The sequence below is a fragment of the Enhydra lutris genome, unplaced genomic scaffold (genome assembly GCF_002288905.1).
Source record: "Enhydra lutris kenyoni isolate GAN:26980312 unplaced genomic scaffold, ASM228890v2 scaffoldscaffold28, whole genome shotgun sequence".
Classification (NCBI taxonomy): Eukaryota; Metazoa; Chordata; class Mammalia; order Carnivora; family Mustelidae; genus Enhydra; species Enhydra lutris.
In genome coordinates, this window is record NW_019154112.1 from 21,678,567 (window position 1) to 21,706,071 (window position 27,505).

Consider the following 27,505-nt stretch of genomic DNA (forward strand, 5'->3'; position numbering starts at 1 on the left):
AATTTGAGATACCTCAAATTATCCTTCCCCAGAAAGGGTTCTTTTTTTCCTCTTATTTTCCTACTTCCCCTTGTTTGTCTTCCCCACCCCAACCCCACCTCAGGCAACAATCTGTTCTCTGTATCTGAGTTTGCCTTTTTTAGATTCCACATATAAATGATACCTCACTGTATTTGTCTCTCTCTGCCTGACTTATTTCATTAAGCATAATGCCCTTAATGTCTACCCATCTTGTCACAAATGAAAGGAATGTTTTTTTTTTTTTTTTAAAGATTTTATTTATTTATTTGACAGACAGAGATAACAGGCAGAGAGAGAGAGGAGGAAGCAGGCTCCCTGCTGAGCAGAGAGCCCGATGCGGGGCTCGATCCCAGGACCCTGAGATCATGACCTGAGCCGAAGGCAGCGGCTTAACCTACTGAGCCACCCAGGTGCCCCAGGAATGTTTTTAAAGCTAAAAAATATGTCTGTGTGTCTATACTACATCTTACTTTTCATTCATCTGTTGATGGACCCTAAAGTTGGCTATTATAAATGACGGTGCAGTGAACATGGGGGTGCAGGTATCTTTTCAATATAGTGATTTCCTTTCTTCTGGATACTTAGAAGTGGAATTACTGGATCATATGGCAGTTCTAGTTTTAACTTTTGGAAGACCCTCAATACTGTTTTCCAAGGGGCTGCACCAATTTACATTCCCACTAATAGTACAGGAGGCATCTCCCCCCACCCCCCAACATCCTTTGCAGCACTTACTTGAATTTTTTTAAGTGGCCATTCTAACAGTTCTGAGATGTGGAAAGGATTATTTTTAGCTTTTAGCAAATAGTAAATATAAGGATAGATTACCTTAAGCCAATCAGATGGTGAGCTGATTTGAGTCTGGACCTACTTTATTTGTGAGGCTTTGTCTCTCTCTTCACCCTTTTATTTTGTTGCTGTTCAGTGGTTCTAACTAAAAAGCCTAGGATGTTTACTTGGGTGTGTCCCGGTTGGGACCTAACATCAAAGTATTTTCTCCTCTGCCTTTAAGGCTTCTAAAAGCTCTGATGATCTTCTCAACTTCTCATACCAAATTGGCAAATGTTTCAAAAGAAAGTCATGGTCAATGTTGGTCTTACCACTTTGTCTTTCTTCTGCATGGTATATTGGCCACTTAAGTACTCACTACTTTGGCAATTTTCTAAGGCTATCTAACAAGTGTTTTCATTAATATTTTGTCCAGATTTTCTGGTTGTTCTTAGTTAGAAATTCACTCTCTTCAAGCTAGTTGAAATGCTAACAATATAAGAGGGAAAATATAAAAAAAAACCAAACCAGACAATTATGCAATGTGATTGAAGTTGTAAAAATATATTAATTTACCATATTACAAAAATTTTACGGTTGTATTCCAGGTAATATACAAACTGTTTAGAGTAACTATTTACCTTCCCAGCCTTATGAGATATAATTAACATGTAACATTGTGTAAGCTTAAGGTGTACAGCTTTGACACACTTATATAGGGCAGGATGATTACCTCCTTAGCATTAGCTAACACCTGAGACCCATCACAGAATTACGATTTCTTTTTTATGTTAAGAATATATAATATTTATGTCCCTAGCAACTTTCAAGTATATAATGCAGTATTATTAACATAATCTCTATGCTATATATTAGATTTCCAGCACTTATCTTGCAGCCAAAAAGTTTGTATAGGGTAATAATTTAAAGCTCAAGATTGGATGCTTTAATGAGAAAGTAATACTTCATGGAAAAACAGGCTATTCTAATGGTTTTCACTATAAATAAAAATTATAAAAGAGAAAGAAGATATTTTAAAAATAAGAAACATTATGCTCAACTTGAGTATCTGGCCTTAGAGAGCAATGTACTATTTACTTCTTCACTGTGACATAGTTCAGTAAAATTTATTGAATGAATCAATGAATGATTAAATGGGTAGTCCCTTCATGATATTTTGTGTCTATTGATAAAAGTTTATTTCCGATCTTTTCTTTTTTTATGGACATGGAGTTGGTGGTAAATTTTATTATTTTCATAATCTTTTGCATTGCCTTATTTCATTACTGGTTGATTCTTTCTCTTTCTTTGTTGATTCCTAATCCTTGGGAGACATCTATATATTTTATCAGTTGATTTATAAACTATTTTGTAGATTTGCTGATCCTCTCTTCTATATGTGTATGTTTGTATCTTTGTGCATATGTATGACATGCTAACAACTGATTTTTATTTTTTGAAGAGAAAATCCTGTATTTGTTTTCTAAATTAACATTTTAATGTTTTTATCTGAATTTTTAGCTCCTGTAATTTTAGTTGTCTTAAAAATAAAAAAGTACCTTAGGACAGTTCACATCCATTTTTCTGTGATTTTGTTTTAAATTGTGTCTCTAATAAGCTAAGCTGCTTATCTGATTGTCTCTATCCTTAATTAGGTGAATTTACCTTTAGTTATGTGTGATTACATGTGACTCTTGATATGTTTATCCTATTTTCTGCTGTATCTATCAGCCTCACTCACCACTTTATATTTCTTATCTTTGAGGCTTTTTATACTTTTTTTGGTGTCCTTATTTTAGATTTAAGTTAATACGCTTGTTTAGAACAAAAGATGTATTTCACAGAGTGAACTCATTCATCTTGAAGAAAAAGTCTGTTTCATTATTATTACACCATGGGCCCTCAGCTAGCGTGTTACCAGGTATATTGCTGTTCTCAAGACTCTTTGTTAACCTAAGGTATCTCACAGGTGTAAGTAGGTAAAAGTAGGGTTCTAATGACTTGTCGTACTGATGAAGACTATGATTTTATGCACGGGCACAACAAAGTTAGAAAGTTGAAAATATTCATGGTCAGAATCTTAGTAAGTGAGCAGTCACAAGCAATAATAAGCCCTTTGTATGACTATATGAATTAATGGCTCAACTAAAGTAAAATCCAGTAAATTTCAGTGGATATCTAATATTGGATAGAAGGTTCACCAGGACATTGAGTAAACTACAAAATAATGTCAAAACTGGGAGGTAAGAAAACTGGCAAACTAAGTTCTAATGGTTTTGGGATATAAAGGATACAAGTCCTCAAAAAGGGCTGAAGGACCATCTGGCCAAATCACTTGGATCTCAAAGGAAGAGAAGTTTTTGTACAAATAAAGGGTTACAGTTTTTGGGAAGTAATAGTTGCAGATGCCATCCATACTTCTGGTCACTAAGCAAGTTCTAGAAAGCTAAGCAGTCTCTATATGAGAGGCTTACTGGGCAGATGTTTCTGTAGGGGTGATCAGGTCTTCATTTAAGGTCAGAAGATGATGGGAATGTTCAGTAGAGGTGTGAATGTGGTACAGCTTGTTACTACAGAGCTGAGTTTCCAGATGGAAAAGGAAAGAACTTGAGTCTTCACATAATGAGAAAGGCAGAGAATTACATGGGGTTCTACAGAGGAAATAGATGGTTGTTGGAAATAATAGAGGGGGAAATGACTAAAGACTATACAGGATTGTAAAATAATGTGGGTTACCCTGTGTTTGATTCCCAATGGTCTTGGGTTGGATGTGGTTCTCTTTGGGTTCTCCACATCAGCCAAGTCCTGGATTTATTGCCTTTCAAGAAAGTCCTCCTCTTTTGAGCATGGAGACTCCAAATCTTGGAGTCCCCTTTAATTTGAAGTGACTCATACATACTTTTGAAAAAAGGAAAAAAAAAGAAAAAAAGAAAGCTTTTTGTCAAGTTTGTTCACATGGTGGTTCCCAACTCATGAATGCTGAGACCAAGAGCAGAAAGCCTGATGTTTGTGGCGTGGTCTCTGTACCACTGGGAAGAATGCTCCCGTGCATACTTCGTCACATGCATACTGCATCTAAGATGCAGCCTTTTTATTCCTTTTTCGTATTTTACTTTGTAATCAATTAAGACGCATTGTTTTGTATGAGTTTTTCTATTCAGAGTACTTCTATAGTTCTAGAGCTACCACTGTGGAGGTATCAATAGGTGCTAAGTCCTGCCTAACTGCTTTATGTACAATACCTCATTTCATACTCCCAACAATCCATTTTATAAACTGAATAATCGGCGTGCAGAAAAGTAAAATAACTTGTGCATGGTCCAACTCTAATGAATAGCAGAGCTCAGAAGGAAATCTGGCAGCTCTAGTTTCAGAGTTCCCAATGTTCACTACTAGATCGATGTTTTCTCGGCTTTTCTGGGTGATAAGAATCACCTGAGGTGTTTACTAAATGTACCAGAAATTCTGATTCAGTAGCTCTGAGATAGAGCCAAACTATCACTTTGTTCCTTTTTTGTTTTGTCTTAATTTTGAAAATCCTGTGCTGGGTGAGACAGCCACCCCTCTCTCTCCCTGTATCTGCTTTCAGAGGGTCTGCTGTCCTATCATGTTTTCCCTAATCTATCTTTCCAGAGCTCCTGGCCACTCTCCAGGAAAGACTCCAATGAGTTTCAACTTCCCTTCTGTCCTCTTTGAGGTTGAGACTAGAGTTCTGCCTGGAATAGAATTGCATTGGATACAAAAGGAAAAACAACTTGGTTTCCAATAAATTTCCTGTTCCTTTCAATCTCCAATACTTTCTGTCCTTGGATTTCTGTTGGCTCCTGTATTTCTTGCTTTCTCTTATTCCAGCTGGCTTTCACATCCTTCCCTCCCCCAACTTGGTGTTCTTGTTTTTTTCATTAGCTACAAACTCCTCCAAGTCTTCTGGCTTTCTTTATGCTTATTCACTCTGTGCTGTAACTTTCCCTGACCCTTTCTTCTCTCCTTGTCTCTCCCTTTCCAAGTTTAGCTTTTTTTTTTTTTTTGTTTCTTTTTTATTTTTCCTCCTCACCTAAGGGGCTAGACCGTGCAAAACCATGACTTTATGGGTCCCTCTCATGGAACAGATCATGGTAAAAGAGCTAAAGCAGAATCATGTATTTGGGGAATATTGTTTTAACAGAAATTCTGATTTGAACGTGATTGTCCAACCTGCTTGCAGCCCTACTAATAAAAGCAACATACAGAATCCCTGTTTCTCCTGCCAGTCCCTCTATTATTAGTCTAAGTGGGAGATGCAAATTGGCTGTGGCACAGGTGAGCAGAATTTAACCTCTGGAAATAACTTTGGTCAAGACTACAGGTAGAAGATTACTGCATAGAAAGGCCTTAAGCAGGACTTGTAGTCTTCATTTGTATGCTTCTCTGCCCCCGGCGTCCAGATTATCTTCCTGTGCCAGTGGATGCTTGATTTTGTTATCCTTGATGGATAGCTACATGGTGGTGCTTTAATGAAACCATCTAGGACATTTCTGAATGTTGGTATATTTTCAGCCCTACAGACCCTAATCATAATTACTCAGCAGGCAGGAGTTGTCTTTAAATTACCAGAAATTTGCCATCTTCCCCTTTGGATGATCTTCCTTTTCTGAGTGATCAGAATTCATTCCGAAGTGAACACTGAGGTGCTGTTGCATTTCTTCTACATCTGACCGATATGGGGCTGATTTTTATGTTCTTTTCTTCAGAAAGTAATACTGGTGGGCAGATCTTGTTCCCAAAACATGCATTCTGAAATCCGACTTTATATAAAGAGACTTTTATGTGAAGATAATTTAGAACATGGTTCATGTTTATAGATGTTTTTGCTTTTAGACTTTCCTCATTTATATGAAAGTCTAGTAATAATGTAATGGAAAGCCAAGTAATGGGAAGGCTCTCTGAAAAATATAAAATGTAACCAAAACTGCTTTCTACATCAGTGATTAAGGAATCAGAGCTGTGCATTACAAACATGATTTTGATAAGAGGAGCTGATGTTTCCTTCCCTGGTTTAGAGAGAGGAAGGACTGAGCTTTGGCTCTCTGATGTTGGCAAGGTGCTATGGACCCTACTGTGCAAGAAGGGGAGATAGAACCACTAGAACTTATGTCCCAACAGCACTACTCGGGCCACATTTTCATTTTTCATTGCTGTCTCCCAACAGCTCATTTCTTCATCCTGCTTTTAGTCTAAATCCTGCTTTTCCCTGCATTCCTTGATTGCGACTCAGTTACAAATATAAGCCTGTAAATATGTTCTAATGCAGGGCAGGGGGGGTCAGTGAGGATGATAACAGGCTTTGTGTTGGAGGTATACGGGAGGTCAAATGGGATTTGGATAGATAGGAGACATTCCTGGCCAGAGTAAGATGATTGAAGATTTTTGAGCAGAATTAATACGATAAAATTCATTTAGCTAGGAATATTTCTGTGTCTGAGTATATACATATCAACCTACATCTGTATCCTCTATCTGGTCTATTGTCTCTTACAGGGAAAAAGAATTTAAAGGCCTCAATCTTAACAATTGCCTTACTAATTGTCTTCATGTTTGATTTGAAAATGGATGCTTAGTTTTGCAAGTGGTGAATCTTATGTGTGTTTGGCTTATGTCCCTCACCTCCCCTAACCCCAATTCCTGTATAGGGCTTAGTGGGCCCATCTTCCCCTGGGAAGTAGAGTTCCCCACCAAATATGTTTGAATAGATGGAAGTCTCTCCATATTAAATATACAGTATTTTTAGTGCTAGATGGAGAGCTTCTTAAGAGAAGAAACTATATTTTATTTATCTCTCTGTTATCCAGGAGACCTAAAGATTCAGATCCTTTTTTTTTTTTTTTAAGATTTTATTTATTTATTTGACAGAGAGAGATCACAAGTAGGCAGAGAGGCAGGCAGAGAGAGAGGAGGAAGCAGGCTCCCCGCCCAGCAGAGAGCCCAATGCGGGGCACGATCCCAGGACCCTGAGATGATGACCTGAGCTGAAGGCAGAGGCTTTAACCTACTGAGCCACCCAGGTGCCCCAAGACTCAGATCTTTTAAAAATGTTTCCAGAGTGAAATCGTTTCTGCGTGTTAAATACAACATACACCCACAGGACAAACTTCAGGTGCTTTCAGTCAAATTAACAGACTTTATGATTGACACAAGTAATATCACAAATAGTACTTTTGTAAGCTAGAGTTAGTCGTTTTAGCTGTGCTGTATTATTTTTCACATTGGACGATAACATAGATTTTAAATCCACGTGCTAATTTTGTTTTGTTTTGTTTTTTCTTTCCTGGCTAAGAAGGTAGAATCTAGCTATTCATTCACTTTCCATATCTCTGTTTTTATGGAGTTAATTCACACGGTGTATAATATGCATCTTCTCAGGACTCTGTTTTATGGGGGGGGGGTAGGAACACTGAGGGGTATAATGATACCCTCAGGGTGAAGCAGCTTCTCTATTGCAGTGTCTAAGCCACGGTCTCTGGTTTTGGGTTCAGTGTTTGGGCTGAATATCCCACTGATAGTAAGCGCATCAAATGTCACCTTACGCTCGTTAACTTTCCAAGTCACGCTTCCTTGGATTTGTGAAGTAGGGAAATGCAGATGTCAGGAAACTTCGACTACATAAAAATGCCTTTAATACAAGTTTCACTCTATGAAATCAGCATTTCATAAAGCCTTCTTGGTGAACTTTATTAACAAGCAACGGGGTCTAGGAAGCTTGGCAAACAAGGAGGCAGGAAACCCCAACGAGAACATGTCTGTCAGACGTCTTTCCTTCTGGGGCTTCCTTCCAAATGTTTTTGGAGCTTGAAGGAAGTGGAGTGGCTTTCTGCCACCGCTTTCATACATCTGTAACCCACTGAGTGTACGGAGTCTGGCATTCACTTTTTAAATTCTTTCCTCAATCTGTATGTATTTCACTGTGAAATCGAAGCTGATCACATAGGTTAATGTTGAAGTCCAAATACAAATCTTATTTTACTTAGACACAATTTCTACTTTCTGAGAATTGTGATTTAAGGACTGAGAATTCTCAGATTTTTTAAAATGCTACGGTACTGTTACAAATCTTGCATTTTATAAAACGCTGTGGACCTGGTCAAACCTAAAAAGCTGAGGGCAATTTGGAGTTCTGTTTGCCTAGGTTTTAGGGCTGTGTTTAAAAGACATTTGCAAGACCTGTGGAGAAACAGATGTAGTTATTCAGAGTTTCACTCATGAATCTCTGCTATCGCTTAGTCCCCATTCCCTTATGACATGATTTTAATATTGAATATAATTCTGCTAAATGTATGTTCTAGAAAATATTGAGAGAAAAACTTGAGCTCAAGGAGATAGAACGTAAGCCTCTATAAGTACTCCTCTCTAGAGAGCTAGATCTCTTAAATATCTATTTGCTCTTAAAAGAATGCATACAGATATTGACCTTTTGGTGAGAAAGGAAGAGTGATAACTTGCTAAATAGAATGTCAATCATTTGTCTCAATCAAAAATTATTATTCCGGGGCAGTGGTATCATTCTAGCGTACCTGCTCTAGATTTCCAACTGACTTACCAAATGGGACAAATGAAAGAATACAGGAGATATAAAATGCTACATAAACTGTTGATAGAGTATTATTAACAAGAGTTTGGGAAATCACACAGCATCAGTATTTTCTTTTTAAGATTTTATTTATTTAGTTGACAGAGAGCTCGAGAGAGAGCAAGAGTGAGTGCACACGCAGGGGGAGTGGGAGAGGGAGAAGCAGTCCCTCATGTGGGGCTGGATCCCAGGGCCCTGAGATCATGACCTCAGCCTAATGCAGATGTTTAAGGGATGAAGCCACCAAGCGCCCCTCACACAGCATCAGTACTAGCAACCACTCTTTACCAGATAGGAAACTTATTCCAGTGACTTTGCTAAGGGCTGAACTCTTAGATTTGCGTAAAGCAGATCCCGTTACCTCACTTTTAATAAGAGGAAAGGGAGGCTCAGAAAGTTAATAAAAAACTCCTCAGGCCACATAACTAGTAGAGGCACTGGCCTTGAACCTATAACCATTTCCAAAGCCAATACTTCTTATGCTACATCCTCTTAGTCTGTTGAGCAGTATGGTCTTCAATTGAAAGAAAATTGCTTTGTACTCATTTACCGTAACTTCATTTAACATAATTATGAAGGTTCTAGATTAATCTATCATGTTAAGGAGGGAGATTGCTGTCGGTTACAAATGACGTGAAATGATAGAGCTCACCGTCCTTCATTAGTTCATTTTGAGACCGGATATTTATTTATTTTTCTAAAGATTTTGTTTGTTTCTTTGTTTATTTGTCAGAGAGAGCGCACAAGCAGGCAGAGTGGTAGGCAGAGACGGCGAGAGAAGCAGGCTTCCTGCCGAGCAAGGAGCCCAGTTGGGGACTCGATCCCACGATCCTGGGATCATGACCTGAGCTGAAGGCAGAGGCTTAACTCACTGAGCCACCCGGTGTCCCAAGACTGAACACTTAAAATCCAAGGTAGATGAATCTGAAATAATCCTTCTTATTTCAGAGATAAGTTATTTAGACTTTTTAAAACGAGGTCATCATTCCTGAATCTTTCATTACCATCCCCTTTCGCTCTGTACCTGACAGCAGCACTTCTTTTACCCCTGTACTCAGGGAAATGGTTGTATAGGATATTTCTGAGAAATATGGCCTTTCATAGTTTTTTAGTAGGTAGCTTAAACTTGGGGCAAGTACAGATGACTTAAGGTCCTACCAAAAAGTCAGAATTTAGGTAAAATACATTGTATGCATACCACATACTATGTGTGTAGACTTCACATATCAATTGAAAGTTCCTGGCTAAGTTCTGTTGGAAAAATCTATTTCCTTTAACCACTGCATCTTTATTCTGTTTTCTAAGAGTTCATCTAAAACCATAGTGTGTAGAGTAGAACCATGCCAAGGTACAATAAATGGAACAAAAGAAAAAAAGAAAAAATCTCAGTCACATAAAATGTGCTGAAGTGCTATTGTGAGGTTAATAAAAATTTTTATTAATAAGACCTGGATTGTGTAAAAGCATAGAAAACAAGAATTTTCTGCTTGATACTGAAGGTCAGAAAGTAAAGGTGATGAAACAAATTGTATATAATTGCTTATTGGATAAAAAAGATAATGGGTGAGAAAGAAAAAAGAAATCACATGATCACAAGGCAGTTGTTCTAGCCCTATAATGTGTTCCTAAGAGACAAACCTCAAGAGACTTCCATTTGAGAAATGAGGAGCTCAGGAACCAGTCACATTATGACCGAACATTTGAGTCGAATTTACACCGTCAGGGTGCACTTATTATGGCTTTGCTGTCCTTCCATTTCTGCTCAGCATTTCTAAAAATGCCAAAGTAGGGAACATTGAGGTGGCCTGTGGCTGTCATTCCTCCTTTCTCCTCGCCACTGGGGCTGACTTTGTTCTTTGGGAGCATTAGGTTCTAAGGCTGCAGGACCCACCTCTGAGGAAGCCACAAACCTCGTGAGTTTTGATGCCACTCTTCTTTTACTAATGGAGGCAAAAGCAAAAGGAGACCAGCGGCTTCTTTATAAACTGTTGGGAAAGGAAAATAAAAATGATTCTTGTTATTAATTTTGTATGAACTCCTGTTTAACTGGTTCTGATGAAACCACAGGCAAAACTTGGTATCAGATTAGCTAATTACTCAAACTACATATAATAACTTTCTTTTGTCTTGTGATTCCCAATGTCACTGGAGACCTTATTTATTACCCAATAGGGATAAGCGAAGATGAATGCCAAGGGCTCTTTTAGGAAATTTGAAATGTTTAAAATGTACTGAGGCAGGGTGCCTGGGTGGCTCAGGGGTTTAAGCCTCTGCCTTCAGCTCAGGTCATGATCTCAGGGTCCTGGGATCGAGCCCCACATTGGGCTCCCTGCTCAGTGGGGAGCCTGCTTCCCCCTCTCTCTCTGACTACTTGTGATCTCTCTCTGTCAAATAAATAAATAAAATCTAAAAAAAAAAAAACAAAAAACCGAGGCACGCTAGACAATAGCTATATCCTTAATTTCTAGGCAGGAAAACTATGTGTGAAAAATTAAATTTGTGCCTAATCATTTGTAAAATATACGATTCTCCTAGGTGATAAAGACCACAGGAGTTCCAAACCAGAAAAAAACGGAGCGTATTCTTACATAATTTTGTTACTTGTATTACTGTTGTGGCAGAATAAATTATATTTGGCCTGTAGGGCATATGTTTTCTTTTTCACATTTTGGCTTTCACAATCCCTATCAGAACATACTAATACTTTCAGAGAACCCTAGCTGATAATTTATTAGTTATAATTAAACATTTGAATACTTTCTGAGTGCCGATACATTTTAGTTGCTCTAATTTTCCCAAAGACAAATATTTATAGCTCAAGAGTTTGTTCCTGTGAACAGGTTTATCATCATCTGCAACCATGTGTACCTACTCGCTGAACATCACCCGATCCATGTCCAGATGTGTCTGTGAGTGTATGAATGTGCATCTCCATGTATGTAGGTTTAGGTCTATGGATATATGGACATTCATATTTCTTATTGGTGGGTAAATGATCATATATCACATGTTTTTTGGAGTCGGAGCACTCAGGGGAAAATGATGAGCTGGGCCAAGAGAGATTAAGAACTGGAACAATTGAGGGCATTGTGTATGGGGCTGATAGAAGAAAAACTGGGAGAGACCACTGAAAAGTGGGCATCCAGGAGAAGGCAGGAGAAGGTCTCTGTTGAAACAGAAGCTTCCGCAGTGCCTCTCATTTATCCCACCCACAGCCTTGTAGTTGACTGCTTGGCTTTTTCTGCTGACATCTTTGAGTATCCTTGAGAATTGAATATATTATCTCAAACTTTCCAATAACCACTATTAATTATTACCACTGGTATTCTATCACTTTGGACAGTAGGACTTCCTCTTGCCATACCAAATCTGTGTAAGTCAGCCATTGATGCTCCAACTTTTTCCCTCTACAAGGACTGAAAAGAAGCCCGAGAGTCCAGATGGCCTGGTGGTGGCGGCAGCAGATCTTGAGGTCTTTCCTGAACAAACACCTCCCATTCTCTCAAGCTAATCAGCGTTAACATAATGACTCTATGTTCCTGTCAGTGTGCTCTAATATACGTAGATGTTACCAATATTGGTATTTCAAATACCACTGAAAATTTAATGAGAGGTAGAAAAATGTTTAAATGACTTGCAGACTTTATAAAGAGAGTTTGTAGAATTGTTTGCGATTCTGATGTTACAGTTTACAAATGCATCCATTAATTATTCTAACATATGCTGAGAAGACCGATTTGGAATGGTCCAGATGAGGAAAGAGAAATAATTTTCACTTAGACATGAAATAATGGTTTTTGAAAGGAAAGAGTTAGGAAGCTATGGAATTAGGATGGATATTAATATAAAGATTGTGATTTTAATTTTTGTCATTTTTACATTATATTGGCAGAGGATTTAACTGATTTTATAGTTGATGGTGGTGGGCTCTTAAGCATGATCATATGGATTTTCTTTTAAGTTGGCTTAAGCTAGACCCATGGTTCTCAAATGATGTCCTTGCATCAATAACATCACCATTATCTATCAGCTGGTTAGAAATGCAAAATCGTGGACCCAGCCTGACCTAATGAATAATGACTTCTGGAGATGGGCCCAAGAAACTGTTTTAATAAGCTCTACAGGGGATTCACATGCACATGAAAATTTGAGAAATACTGATCTAAAGGAGTTGCCCATGACTAAAGGACATTATGATCTATACAGGAAACAGCTGGAATGAGGAGGCTTGAGGTTTGTCTCCGTCTTGTAGGGACCTTATTTCCAAAAAAGAATCTCCATTAACTGAGGTTGTAAAACAAATAAGATGGAAGTTTTAAAAAGGATTTTATAGGAGTATGGTTTAATTCTATTCAAAGTTATTAGTATGCAAGTTCTAACCAATAATTTTTAAAAACATTGAATACCGTTCATTTAGAATAAGCAGTTTGTTGGGATACTTGTTTCCCAAATACACTGAATAAATAATGCTGCTGAAATGAACTATTTATGTACAGAATAAAATTAAACCTTATTGAGCAACCTGATAAATTTCGATAAAGACTAGGTTTCCAAGTAGAAGCTTACTTGGCTTAGCTGGAAGGCATAAAGACTAATTAGTCATTTCATGTAACCTGTTTGTTAACAGTTCCTCTGAGTGGAAATTGAAAATAAGCCTTTATGGTTTATTTTTTAATGGAAATTGAAAAAAAGAACATTGATTTATTGCCTAAAATGGCTGATAAAGTTTGCATCCAACTTTAGCAGAACTGTGCACATTTTTTTTTCTTTGTTTTGATGTTTCAGTCTGCAGATGTTAGCTGTTTTTGTGAGGAAATAATGGTGTTAGCTATGAGTTTTCTTGGAAAGAAAGAGCTTAAAAGCTTTAGAGTGCTGGAATCAGAGTCTGCACAGCCGGATGAACATGGCTGGAATGTTAGGTGAAGCCCATGGGGAGTCATTCTACAGCAGCATCTGGAAGGAAACAATAAGTGACTGGAGGGTTTACTTTTCAGGCAAATGATTAAGAAGTGATTCAATGAAGGTGTTAGGATGTGAGGGAGGGAAGGAAGCACTGAAGGTGTATATACAATATGGAACGGAGGGATTATGGAGACTTAACAGAGTGAATCGTGGATCACAGCTGAACTTATTAAAAAAAAACTGGAATTGGAATTTGGACAGAATAGCTTATAGGTATCACATGAAATAGAACATGAGATTCACATAATACAGAACATACTGGAATATATATATATATACATATATATGTATATATGTATATTTTGAATGGTAAAGGACAGTGATGATGTCTAGTTATTCAGAGCCACTGGAAACCATTTCTTGGAATTGGAAAGACATCCCACATGATACCTTTATAGTCTTACTCTGATTATATTGGCACTACTTTAAAGTCCTAAGAAAGTTCTGGAGTTTGTAAATAGAAGTCCAAGGCTTTGATCAAGTAAGTGGTTGTGATTTAGCAATTTGATACCACCTTGTTCATAATACATAATGACAGTGTTACTTTAAATTGCTTTCCACAGAAATTTATTTTTACTCTTCTTATAAATGATCATATCTCCCTGCCTGTTTCTCTTGTTTGTGACTGTTTTCCACTCCAAAATATTTTCATACATAAATAATTTCATACCTAAAGGAGCCTCACAAAAAGAGAAGCTTAAAAATAGTCAAGCAACTGAGGCTTATATGCCACCCCAAACCAAGGAGAGAGGGAGAAAGCATCCGGAGCTTCAAAGAAGAGAAAGACAATTGACAGGAAGATAGGAAGAGCGAAAAGTTTGGTAAATGTTTGTCATGCCACACAGAGTCAGTGGGACACAGAGAGGAATTTGGACAAACAGTCTCTGGGGTACTTCGCCTACCTTACCACACTTGCCCTATAATTCTTAGAATTATTGTTCTCTCTGCTGTTAGCTCTCTTCCTGGACCAGGCTCTGAATCTAAATTATTAGAGACAGTTAATGGGGAGGTAAAAAGTCTTTCAGAGTCTTTGGGTCTTGACTGGCTTCAGCTCAAAATAATCTGTGTGTCAAAGTGACACATTTTGGGGAGACTCATTCTGAATCCCCTTCATTCCACCTATAAAACCTCACCAGGAAGTTTGACAGTCCAGAAACTGAGTTTTTAGATTACTCCATCTCACTGAACCTGTCTCTTTTGTCCTGAGAATAGGTATTTTCAGTTAAACAGTTGTCTCCTTTCAGGAGATGGTGATGCAGGTGGACTCCCAAAGTTAAGTTTATGGTACAATCAGGTTTTCAGTAAGGGACATTTCTATGGAAACAAAAGAAAAAAAATGGTTTGTGATTAAACAGACCAATTCTAGTTTCTGAGTTCTGAAGGCAGTTAGTCGAGAAAATTTCTAGATGCCTGGTTTGAAGTGTCTTCAGTTGGAGTGCAGGCAGGCAGAGGAAATCTGATAGATAATCCTGCTTTGTAGTTTGAATGCCTCTGGTGATCTTTCCAGGTGGTCACTTGGCAACTGGCATGAAGATTGTTTAGACACGAACTGTTGTGATTTCTCCAAAGTTCATAGCAAATTGCCCAACTCTAGTTTGCATGGCTTAGGGAAAAGGGCACTTTTTGTTCTTAGTGATTCCAGGTCAGGAAGATAGGAGAAGAGTGTCAGTTTGGAGAATTGTAGCCAGCTATTGGAAAGAAAGCTGGAAGAATTCAGGATCTAGTTCAATTTATAGGTAGAGAACAAAATCGGAAAGACCATTAACAGTGCTGGAATATCCACATGGATATCCACATGAATATCCATCTGGATATCCACTGATATCCACAGTGAATCTTGGAACACTGAAAAAATAAAATAAAAAAATAAAATTATGGCTTGAGCAATTCAGTGTTTTTGTTGTTGTTGTTGTTGTTGTTGTTGTTTACTTATTTGACAGAGAATACAGGTAGGCAGAGAGGCAGGCAGAAAGAGGGGAAGGGAAGCAAGCCCCTGCTGAGCAGAGAGCCTGTTGCGGGGCTTGATCCCAGGACCCTGGGATCATGACCTGAGCGGAAGTCAGAGGCTTTAACCCACTGAGCCACCCAGGTACCCCAAGCAATTCAATATTTAATCTTTGCTCATATATATTTTTAAAATCTTTCCTCTCTACATTATCCCTACAGAATTTGAAAACTCTCTGGGAGTATTCTTATTTTCATGGGACTATAGTTATTTGTCTAAGTTCAGTAAGAATCTTACCCTGTAGTAAGATACAATTGGAAACGTTGATCATGTTACCAAGGCTTTGATGGGAATATCCTGTTTGGAGAATAACATGCATAGACTCAGGTATGATGAGACAGCTTTAAGGAGCTAAACTATAGAGCTAATAAAACCCCTTGAGGGGAAAAAAAAAAAAAAACCAGCCTGGCAACTTGCTTACAGGGTTCCTGGCAGCCTTACCAGATAAATAAGGTCACTTAATGGCAGGAATAGAAACTTCAGTATGTTTGGGAGACCTTAAGAAGATAAGAATTAACCTGAATCTATAGGTGTTGCTGGTGAAGTCTGAGGGCAAAAATTCATTGGCCTGACTTCCTTGACTCAAGAGGCTTTTAAAAATTCAGTCTGAGATTTTTTTTAATAAAAAGTTCCAGCAAAAGTAAGGGTGCCTAGGCAGCTCAATCAGTTGAGAGACCAACTCTTGATTTCAGCTCAGATCATGATCTCAGGGTCATGAGACCACCCCCCACACCTCCCCCCACCACCGCCGCCTTGAGAGTGGAGCCTGCTTAAGATTCTCTCTCTCCCTGTGCCCCTCCCTCATATTTTCTCTCTCTGTTAAAAAAAACAAAAACAAAACACAAGTTCCAGCAAAGCAGATTTAAAAGAGCCTATATGGTCCATCACTATTTCTGCTATAATTACATAATCAGGCCAAATTTATTAAAACTAGACTTAATCTGTGAACAAATTAGTTGTTTAATAAATTAAAATAGGATGATTATAGAGAAAATTATTTTTTTGTTTTTTTTTTTTAAAGATTCTATTTATTTATTTGATAGAGATCACAAGTGGGCAGAGAGGCAGACAGAGACAGAGAGAGGGGGAAGCAGGCTCCCTGCTGAGCAGAGAGCCCGATGTGGGGCTCGATCCCAGAACCCTGGGATCATGACCTGAGCTGAAGGCAGAGGCTTTAACCCACTGAGCCACCTAGATGCCCCAAGAAAATTATTATTTTTTAAATTATTATATTATATCACATATAGTGTATATTATTATTATTAATTTAAATTATTATTACACCTTTTTGGATATCTCATAAAGATATATTCTTCTAAATTGCTGTGAGTCACAGCTTAGGAGGAGAGGTTTTCCTGTATTTGGAAAGAATCAGTAGTATTTTTAAAAAATTTTTATTGGTTTTTTAGTTTTCTTTTCAGTGTTCCAGAATTCATTGTTTATGTACCACACCTGGTGCTCCATGCAATATGTGCCCTCCACAATACCCACCACCAGGATCACCCAATCCCCTAGCCCGCTCGCCTCCAAAACCCTCAGTTTGTTTCTCAGAGTCCACAGTCTCTCATGGTTTGTCTCCCCCTCTGATTTTAAAGATAAGGGCAGTTGCTTTAGTTCCTCAAAGAACGGGGCTGTACTTTGGATGATAAAGGACTGACCTATCCATCCACCTACACTGGAATGTTTTCCTTTTTCTCTGGACACATTTAGCTTAGAGAAGAAGGTCTCAAATAGCCTATTAGGCTATGCATTCCAATAGAACCAAGATTTCTAATCACAGAGTTATTGAATCCTTTCAAATATCTTGTCATGTTTCAGCTGGGACAAATAGTAAATATTTCTGGCAGTATTCAACAACTGTGGACCCAAGAGGTGTCCTCAAGGAAGGCACAAAGGATAACTTCACAAAATCTAGCATCACTCATAAAGATAACCAACCAAAAGAAAGAACTGACGGCCTAGTCAACAGGGTCCAGGCAGATGCAAAGTCAAGCCAGATTCTCAGGACACAAAGTGAGACAAGCAAGAAAGCAATACTGATCCCTGGGGGAGAAAGGATCAATAACCAATGAATCTGGATTTGGAAAGGAAGGGATGTCAAACTTTATTTTCCTCTCTTGACTGGGCCTTATAGACAGAGAGGCAAGAAAGCTGAATCTGGCAAGAATCTTTGCTCTTAGCTGGCTTCTGCCAGTTTTCCTAAGGTCTCCTCTGCAGACTCTAGTATCTGTGAGAATTTGGCAAGATTTTGCATTAATTTTAATTTTAATTTCCCTTATTATTTAAGGGAATAATGTAGCAATTTGCCAGAAAATTCTCCAGGGTCTTGTCAGCCCCAAGAGGTTAGGAAAGTCTGTATAAAACATTGAACAACTCTCGTTCCTGGGTGCACAATTCAACCTTAGACCAATTCACTGTGGAGTAAAAAACTTTACTATTGCTTCCATTAGACCCCTGAACATTGGCCTCAAGCTGATCTATTTCCTGATTATTTGCAGGAGGTTTGGGAATTGAATGAGGAGATGGGGTAGTTTTTAAGAAGGGGAGTTAACATTGGGCATGGAGCTTAATTTTTGTTATAAGCCTAATTTCTGTTCTTCTATCCTATTAAGAGAATCCCTAAGGCTAGCATTATAATCCTTGTAACTTCTTTTTAATTTGGTCTTTCCGTAGGTACCGATAAGACAGTTACTTAGGATGTGCACTATATTAAAATTTGTTCTGTCAAATATAGCCAATTCAAAGGATCTATCATGTGGCCATTGATGAGTGGGATCTCATTTTCTTCACTTGATCTTAGCCAAAAGGCCGAGAAGCAATAGGATCTTATTTTCTTAATAGGGACTCAAACCATAAGCCTTTTTCTGCAAGAGCCATCCCAAAGGAGAGTGTAAAAGGTGCAGCCCTCACAAAATCCAGAAAGTTCACTACCAAGGTTAGCCTAAGAAAGCAAAAGACCCTCATTGTCCTAGCTGGTAAGAATGGTGTAGGGCAAATGGAGTCTATTTTCTCATGAGAATGTGAGTTGCCTCCAGTCATAGACCTGCTAATCCGTGGCACTGGGCGGGTGCCTCTAGAGTAGGACTTTCCCAGCAGTAACAACACAATGAAGATGGAGATGACCACGATCTTGTATGGACGGGGATCCTTTAATTACAAAATCCCCTGAGGGCTGCCACAGTTGGACAAAGGGAATGCCACTGCACCCTGGAACCCATCCAGCTCAAGTTGGACCAAGTCTAGTTTTTGTTATCAGATCCACATCCTGTTTGGCTCTGCTGGATTCACACTGATAGATGTATCTTTTGGTTGGTGGAGACTAGAGAGAATATTCTCTGTGGTTTTAAAGCCAAGCTCTCTGGACGTAGAACAAGATGACAGAAGCAAAATAATGACTATCTTTGGGGGAAGGAAATCAAGAGGAAAATAAGAATACTCAAACCAAATCTTTGCCAGAATTACTACACCCAAGAAACTAGTTTACCCAGTATTTTTTTTCCTGGTAATTCAACTGTAAAAAGGAAAAAGGACTCACTACTCTTATTTCCACTGGACCCCACAGGCAGAGATCTGGGAGACTGACATGGCAAGAGTTCTTACCTTCTGCTGCTGCTTGTCCGAGGTCCTAGGATCTCTCAGCTGCAAAAGTCCCAGAGTGAATAGTATCCAGCTGTGGAAGGTCCCTTCATGGTCACTAATGGAAGAACCGAAAAATTTTCCTTCTCTTCCTAGGTTTTTTTGGGGGCATTGGTGGGGAGGTCTGGTCTGTTTGTCAAATTGACCTAAGACAGATTAACAGGAGAAAAATTAATTTCAGAGACACAAGAGGCTCAAAGACAGTCAAATAGGTTTATATGTCATCCTGAACCAAACAGAAGAGGGTAGGGGTCTGAAGTTTCAAAGGGAAGGAAGATAATTCACAGGAAGATGGGAAGAGCAGAAAGCTGGTAAACAAGTGTGTGTCATGATCTGCGGAGACCGTGGGGCTTAGATACTTGAACAAACCGGTCCTGCCAAGCTTGCCTCCGCTTACCATTCCTAGCTTTCCTCTTTATCGTTATGTCCACTGATAGCTATCTTCTTGGGCCAGGCCCTCTGTATGAATTCTTAGAGGCAGCTAATGGGGAGGTAAAATGCTCCTTCTGAGTCTCTAACGACCTCGATTGTGTTCAGGTCAAAATAATCCACACACTTCATGTTTGTTGTTCTGAACCCCTTCTGATGGTAGGGAATGGTTTATTTTTTCACAAAATGCTCCTATTTATCATTAAAAACAAAATCCAGTTTTTCCTCTGAATAGAAGTTGTTTTTGTTTGTTTGTTTGTTCTTGATGCCAGATATTTGATCATTGGGAAAAGTCAGAGATTAGAGAGAATAGAAGCCAGCTTTAGAGAGGTTAATGCCCTGCTCTCTGACCAGTCCTCCCAGTGGTCATTTAAAGGTCCTTTAATTGTGTGGAGACTCTCAAGTCTCCGGCTTGGCTCCACACTCAAAATCTAGGAATTGAATTTTAGTATCCAATTATCTAATCACTGTAATGCACAGTTACACATTTTCTGTAGTTTCAAATAATCACAGGTGACTTCTTACTCCAATCTACTGTAGATTATTTGGTCATTCAGGGACCTAGGCTCCTCCCCGTGGCCCTGCTTCACACTATGTTCTTCCATTTAGCTGGTATATGGGTAAGAAAAGATCATGGGAAAGACACCTGTATTTCTTCCCCACCTCACTCTGTCAGGAACACATTTGGGCTTCACTCCATTGTCCAGAACTCACTTGAATGGTTATACCCAGGTGCGAAGGTGACAGTGGAGTGTGCACAGTAATCTCCACCATATGGACCTAAACTTTCCTGTTAAATCTCTAGGCAGGCTCTTTTTTTTTTTTCCCCTGGATTACAAGAGAAATATAATCTAACTGGGCACATTCAGGAACAAATGACTAGGCAAGTAGAGGGCTCTGTGTAGAGTATTTGGTCCCACAACAAAACTTTGTAATAGAAGGTCCTGTTTAATTCTATAAATATCTCCCTGGCATCTCTTCCTCCTCCAGCACAATGGTGTTCCATTAGGCTGACCACTTCATCAAGTGGTGGTGAGAAGTCAGAACCTAAGAGATGCCATTGCTAAAATGTGCTTTAGCATTGGTTCCAGCACTAGATGAGAGGTCTGGGAGTGTCTGCCTACCCAACATTTATTTTGGGCTACCTCAGGGTGAGGATGGCACTTTGATAACCAAGACCATAGTCCTGACAGATGATGGACATGGTCGGGAAAATTTCGGTGAGATTTGAAGTTTGGATAGTTCTGACAATGGTCGATCCATTGCAAGATAGAAAATTAAAATGAATGAATGAATGAATGAATGAATGAATGTCAGGAAGCAGTGGAGGAAGTAGTGCTGAAAGCAAGTCTCCTTTTTCACGTTGCCCAGATCTGCCTTTAGAAACATGGGCACGAGAAAAGGTTCAGTTTCTAGGGAGGCCCATGTATTGGGATTCAAGGATTCTTGGAGCAATGGCTTTGCTAGTTTGTGGTTCTTCTTGGTCATCTAGTCACATGGAGAGACTGAAAATTATAGGCAGGGTTAGAGCCAGGAATCTTATTGTCACTATGAAAACTCTGTGTTCTGGTAGGGCTAGAAGGGATGTATAGTGAAATTAAGTCTGTATTCATTCAAAATAAGTTTATGTAGGGAATTTAGGTACGATGATCCTATAACTTATGGTCCCAACTTGGGTACCTTGAAGGTAAAAGAGGGTAATATTAATTACCCCAAGGCAACAGGTGTAAACTAGGACCACTTAAAACAAAAAGGGATGTGTGGCTGCCTCCAAGCGTGCTAATGTAGTCATCTATCAGTAACCCTTCAAAGTTTTTAACAGCCATCATTTTCATAAAATTTTATTCTTGTACTCTATCTGCTATTTCTATTAACCCCTGCATTAAATAAAAATTGACAGAGACCCCATTCTTTGTAAGGTTGTCCTTTACTCATTAAGTTATAAAACTGCCCGTTAGTTCTCTATATCTGTACTCCAGCCTGATATTTCTGGTCCTCTACCCTCTCTCACCCTTGCTGTGCCTGCTACTTTAATTTCTCTGCAGACCTTACCTAATTTTTTTGTCTCTTTAAATGGAGTCTGAAACAGAACTAGGTTCTCTGGGTAGGTTCCAGCTGAATTCTGGAAATGCAGGGGGGTTTTAGACTGACCCAACAGGTTAAACCTTTATCTAAGTATCCTGTTGCTTCACTTGTTCAGCTTGAGAATAGGAGGTGGTGGAATGAAGGAGACATAGTCTTAAGTACATGGAACACTTTTAAGTAAAGTGTGCATATCAGCTGTACTGTACTTAGGGAACATAATTTATTGATTTTCCCCCTACTTTCCCGTCTACGGAGAACATTTAAGCAGGGCTAGATTTCAGCTTATATGGAATGAACAAATACACACATGACGTGATTTAAGAAGGATCAGAAATTCAGCAGCCCCAGACCACCCCTTACCAGCCTGCTCACGTTTCTAACATTAGAGACACCTCTGGGGTTTGAGATTCAGCGTCTCCAAAATGAAATTGCCACCTGGAAAGGAAAGGGTAATAAAGCCAGTAGCAACCTCATCAGTTGGATTCAGAGCCCTAAGGAAGCAAAACATAAGTTTTAATTGGAATTAGGGCCAGGAGAGGTCAGTGTGTTAGAAAGTGGAGACAGGTGAGAAGTCAGAGGGAGAAACAGTCTAGAAATTAACCGAAGGCAGAGCTGGGGTTGCTGTGGGCAAGCGGCCTTAGGAAGAAGGAGGTGTGGCCAGGCCACCTAATGGAATTCTTTTGCTCCAGGCCTGCCTGGGGTTTGAAGCTCCAGACAGGGAGTAGTGTTCGCAATGAAGGTGGAAAGGAGTTTAATGAAAGCAGATTTTGAATAAACTTAGCAATTTATTTTCCTCTTTATTTATTTTTGTACCTCCCCTCTCAGACGTATTCTGACTTTTTCTGCATTTTACATTGTCAGACTTCAAGGGAAAATCAGGGTATAAGTTTTTCATCTGTCCTGCCTAGCCTGGGAGTCAGGAGATAATCTCTTAGGGTGAAAAGTTGTACCTTCATGATCTCGTTTTGCCTCCTCTGCTCCTCAACTGTCCTAACCCAAGCCACTGTCCTCTCTCACCTGGGTTATTGCTGCAGACTTTTGTTGGTCTCTGAGTCTCCTGTTTTCAGGCTGGCCTCTTTCAGTCTGTTCTTCATACAGTAGCCAGAGAGAGCCCAGTGAAATACACCTCAGATCCTGTCATTCCTCTGTTCCAAAGTGCTCCAGTGGCTTTCCATCTGCCTGGGAATAAGTCTTTACTTAGGTGCTCTCTATACTACTAACACCTTTTATTTTATTTTATTACTTTATTTTGCTTCTTGCTCACTCTTCTCCATTTGACAGTGGCCTTCTGGCTCTTCCAGTTAACACACAAGATGCATTTCCCCTAGTCAACTTGGAGAACATGGCACTAGGTGTTAGAAGGCCCTTTCCCAAGACCTCTGTATAACTTGGTACCCAGTCCCATCACCTCCTTCTGTTCTTTTCTTGAAGTACACCTTCTTTTGTAAACTTGCAGCATGTCTCTTATTCCCCAAGATCTTCCCTTTCCTTCATTTTTCTGCTTTGTAACACTTAGAACATATGTAGTTTTATTTTTTGCTGTAAAGTCTATGAAGAAAGGGTCTTTTGTCTGTCTTGTTCACTGCAGTATGCCATGGCTTATCAAGTGAATGGAAGAAAGAAAATCCAGCTTATTAGTAGTCACAGAATTCCATGGAGCCCTTGGTAATTGATGCTGATAGCAATGATCACAACTCTTCCTTCTCTAACATAGGAACTTCCCCCCCCACCCCCACTGCCACAAAGATTCTGTATTCCTCTATACTGGCAGGTGTTTGGGCCCTCAAGGTCAAGACTTTGGATATATTTTGGTCTATCATAGCCAGTAATACCAGTAGAAAATTTCAACTCTACACCACCCTGCCCGGGAGAATCTGTACAACAGAAACATGTATATTCCCTTAGCCTACAGTACATTCTATATTTTAGAAAAGCAGTGGTCCAGATGTTTGACCTAACTTTCTTTTGTTGAAGCTTCTTTACGACATGCAACTCCTGTTGGGTTTTTGAAAACTTCCCTTGGACAATTCAGGTGCAAATGATGCTTCTGGTTGTCTTCAGTGTGTAAGGGAACACTATGTATAGTGAATCCTTGTTAGTTTTCTAAGCCATGATGAGTGTGAACATCCGTTATTATATAATTAACTTCTATAAATTCTGACTGAATAAATCATATCCATTTATTCCATAAGTGTTACTGAGCATGTTCCATATGCCAGACTCTGTTCAGAGAGCCGGGATACAGCAGTGAATTTAAACAAGTCCATACGCTCATGGCTCTTAGTCTAATGGGAAGAGACAGACAAGAGATAATTAAATAGACATACTCACAACATTTTAGTGGGTGATGAGTAGTACTAGAAGAATAATAAAGATTAAGGGTGGTAAGATTTATGTTGCTTTGTTTTGATTTTTTTTAATCATATTGGCTTTCCAAAGAACAAAGACAAGAAGAAAGTGAAGTAGTGAGCCCCAGGGATACATGAGGGAAGAGCAGTCCAGTGGGGGAAGTGCAGGTGCACAGGTGTTCAAGGGGTTGTAGGGAATTCAGTGCAGTTGGAGCAGGAGTCAAGGAGGAGTGGGAGAGGAACCCAGAAAACTAATAAGGTACAACATCTTGGAGGCCTCAACAGCCATGGTAAAAACTTTGGATTTTTTTTTAAGGGAAATGGGAAGTCATGGAGGTGGTTGAACCAGAGGAATGATGTGATTGGTTTTATGTTTTGAAAGTGTTAGTAAGGTTGCTGCCTTGAAGAGGGGGTGGCAAGAGAAGATGCAGAGAGGCAGCTTACAGTGCTCTTCCAGGAATCCGGGGCACAAGTGATTATTTCAAAGCTGGAACATGGTTCACTGTTTGAACTGACTGAGGGCATATGAAGAAGAGAGGGGTCAAGGATGAGTCTATGTGCAGGCTTTAACTGTTCCCTTAATCTATTGGGACAACTGTAATAGAATACTATAGACTGGACGGCTTATAGACAACTAATTTATTTCTTAGTTCTTGACAATGGGAGGTCCAACATCAGGGTGCTGGCTGATCTGGTGTCGTGAGAATTCACTTCCTCGTTCAGAGCTGTCTTTCTGTCTTTTCTCTTTGTTCTCACGTGGGGGACATATAGTGGGAGCTCTCCAGAGTCTTTCTTATAAGGGTACTAATTCCTTTTATGAGGTCTCTACCTCATGACCTAATCATCTCCCAAAGGCCTTACCTCCAAATATTATCACATTGGGGATTGGGTTTCAACATACGAATTTGTAGGGGACACATATGTTCAGTCTGTAGGAGCAGTTTAAAAGGAGAATATGCCACTTACAGAGATGTGGAAGCCTTTAGGAGGACAGGTTGTAGAGAGACAAAGAAGTCTAAGTGTTAGACATAACCACCTGTAGGGCCCTGCCATGGACTCCATGCCTCAAGGGGCCATGTGCATTGCCATAACTTTTTCACAATGGTCTAAGCCCCCATTTTGAGGGTTTCAGTATATTTTATTGCCATATATTTTCAATGTCCCAAGTGACGAGATTTCTGAAAATTGATGGATTTTGAGGTCAGGAAGCTTTGGTATTCCATTTCCTACAGTGGTAATTAGAATAATCAGTATACTCCAAGAATGATGACAAAATGAGTAACTGGGTGACTTTTGGGCATTGGGAAGTCTCTCATGCTTAAGGGTGTGGGTCAGCTTAAAGCTGACCCTGTGATGTCCTCTGTGTTCCCCAAAAAGAGCTACATTGTTCTTGTTGTTTTCTTCATTTTTTTAAAAAATTGGATCTTCCATACCCAAAACTAATTCTTTAAGGTAGAAAGGTAAAAAGGAAGCTCCTTGGGGTGATAGAAGAAATCTAGCTTGTGGAGAAGATAGAGGCCTTTTTATTTTATTTCTTTTCAGTGGCCTTTTTTGATACTCTTGCCTTGAGCATGTGAGGCCAATCAGAATTATTAATATATTTAATTTGCTTTTTAAATTCATCCCCCCCCCCCCAGGAGAACATTTCCAACAAGTAAATAACTGTGACTCCTGTGTTCACTTATGGCATTATTCAGCCAGGTTTTGAATCTGAGCTCTTATTTACCCTCTTAATGAAGTGAGTGCCCCTCTCTCGCCTCTCAAAGGTTCAAACTGAGGTTGACATTGCCAAGTGGAACAGGATGGGTGGAGTTGATGGTGTCAGCACTGGAGGTGGATAAAATTGTTGGCAGGCTCCAGAATAGGATCATGTCTCCGAAGAGTTTTGAGCTCTTTGCTGAAAGACCTTGAATAATTTCCATGTATTATTTTGATTATGACTAGAACTATATAAGGTAATCTGCTCTGCTATCGACAATGATTCCTTTCATTGTAAATTTTAAACAGACCCGTACGTTTTAAAGTGCTAATGAAATACTGTTAAGCTATGCTTCTTCTAAAATATTCGCATCTTCATGTTAACCTTAAGAAGGGCACCTGATAAACATCGTTCAAGTACCAACTCTTCACCAAGCTACATATTTTATATTCATATTCAGTCTTCACAATACACTTATAAGCGAAGGACTGCTTGGCTCAGAGGTGAGTCACATTCCCACTTGAAAAAGAGGATAATGAAGAACAGTAATCAAGTTATTTCCTCAAGTTTGTGCATCAAAGTGTGTGGTAGAGCCAGGTCTTCTGTCTCCAGAGTTTTTTACTACTATACAGGATGGCCCTTGCACCGTGGCATTTAAAAGACTTTCTAAGGGTGCCTGGGTGGCTCCGTCGTTAAGCATCTGCCTTCTGCTCAGGTCATGATCCCAGGGTCCTGGGATAGAAACATCCGGCTCCCTGCTCCACGGGAAGCCGGCTTCTCCCTCTCCCACTCCCTCTGCTTGTGTTCCCTCTCTCACTTTGTCTCTGTCAAATAAAGAAATAAAACCTTAAAAAAAGCCTTTCTAAGATTTGCTTCAGTAGTTGTGTTAGAAAAAAAGCTACTACAATAATTTATTTTAGGAACGTTTTAACTAGGATAACTCCATGAAAATGGATCTTCATATCCAAACGGACTTTCTTTGACCAATTTCTAGCCTAGGATTTTGTCTGTTAGCTACACAGATAGAATTGAGTGAATGAACAAAACATGGCTGCCTGGGCCTGTTTGTCTAATGGCCGTTCTGTGTACAGCACCACATGTGGCTTTGCTGCAACTCTTCACAGCTACTATGATCTCCATTTTATTTCAAGTGATTTTTCAAAGAGTTGTCAATGTTTTATTTTTAATCGAACTATTGTTGACACGTTACATTAGTTTTGGGTGTATAACCTTGCGCTTCAACAAGTCTGTACGTTATGCTAGGCTCAGCACAAGTGGGGATCCCATCAGTCACTCTACAACGCTAGTTTAGTACCATTGACTATATTCCCTGTGCTGTACTTTTCCCTGTCAATTACTCATTCCATAACGGGAAGACTGTAACCTCCCATTTGCCTTCACCCATTTTGCCCATCCTCTCACCTCTTTCCCCTCTAGCAGCCATCAGTTTGTTCTCTGTATTTAGGGTTCTGTTTCTGCTTTTTGTGTGTTTTTTAGATTCCACAGGTAGTTGAAATCCCATGATATTTCTCTTTCTTTGTCTGACTTACTTCACTTAGCGTAATACCCTCTAGGTCCATCTGTGTGGTTGTAAATGGTAAGATCTCATCCTATTTTATGGCTGAGCGATATTTCTGTGTGTGTAAAGAACATCTTCTTTATCCATTGTCCATCGAGGGACACTTACATTGCTTCCATATCTTGGCTCCTGTAAATAATGCTGCAGTAAACATGGAGATGCTTACTTCTTTTTGAGTTCGTGTTTTCATTTTCTTCGGGTTAATACCCAGTAGTGGAATAACTGGATCATTTGTATTTCTAACGTTTTGAGGAACCTTCATACTGTTATCCGTGTTGGCTGTACCAATTTACATTTCCACCAGCAGTGCGTGAGGATTCCTTCTTCTCCACATCCTTGCCATCACATATTATTTCTCAACTTTCTTGTT

The 27,505-nt window shown here is 39.3% G+C and overlaps 1 protein-coding gene across 5 annotated transcripts in view; it reads left to right on the forward strand.

The window, feature by feature from the left end:
• Positions 1 to 27,505, forward strand: part of LOC111152335 (3-hydroxymethyl-3-methylglutaryl-CoA lyase like 1) — a 193,958-nt gene that overhangs the window by 6,056 nt on the left and 160,397 nt on the right. Inside the window, exons 3-5 of one of the 5 annotated variants that reach the window (XM_022510832.1) lie at positions 10,349 to 10,379; positions 14,633 to 14,648; positions 18,385 to 18,393. The exons of the other annotated variants lie outside the window; for them this stretch is intronic. Coding sequence (XP_022366540.1) covers positions 10,349 to 10,379; positions 14,633 to 14,648; positions 18,385 to 18,393 — 56 coding nt within the window. The remainder of the gene's footprint in view (positions 1 to 10,348; positions 10,380 to 14,632; positions 14,649 to 18,384; positions 18,394 to 27,505) is intronic. 5 annotated transcript variants of the gene reach the window in all.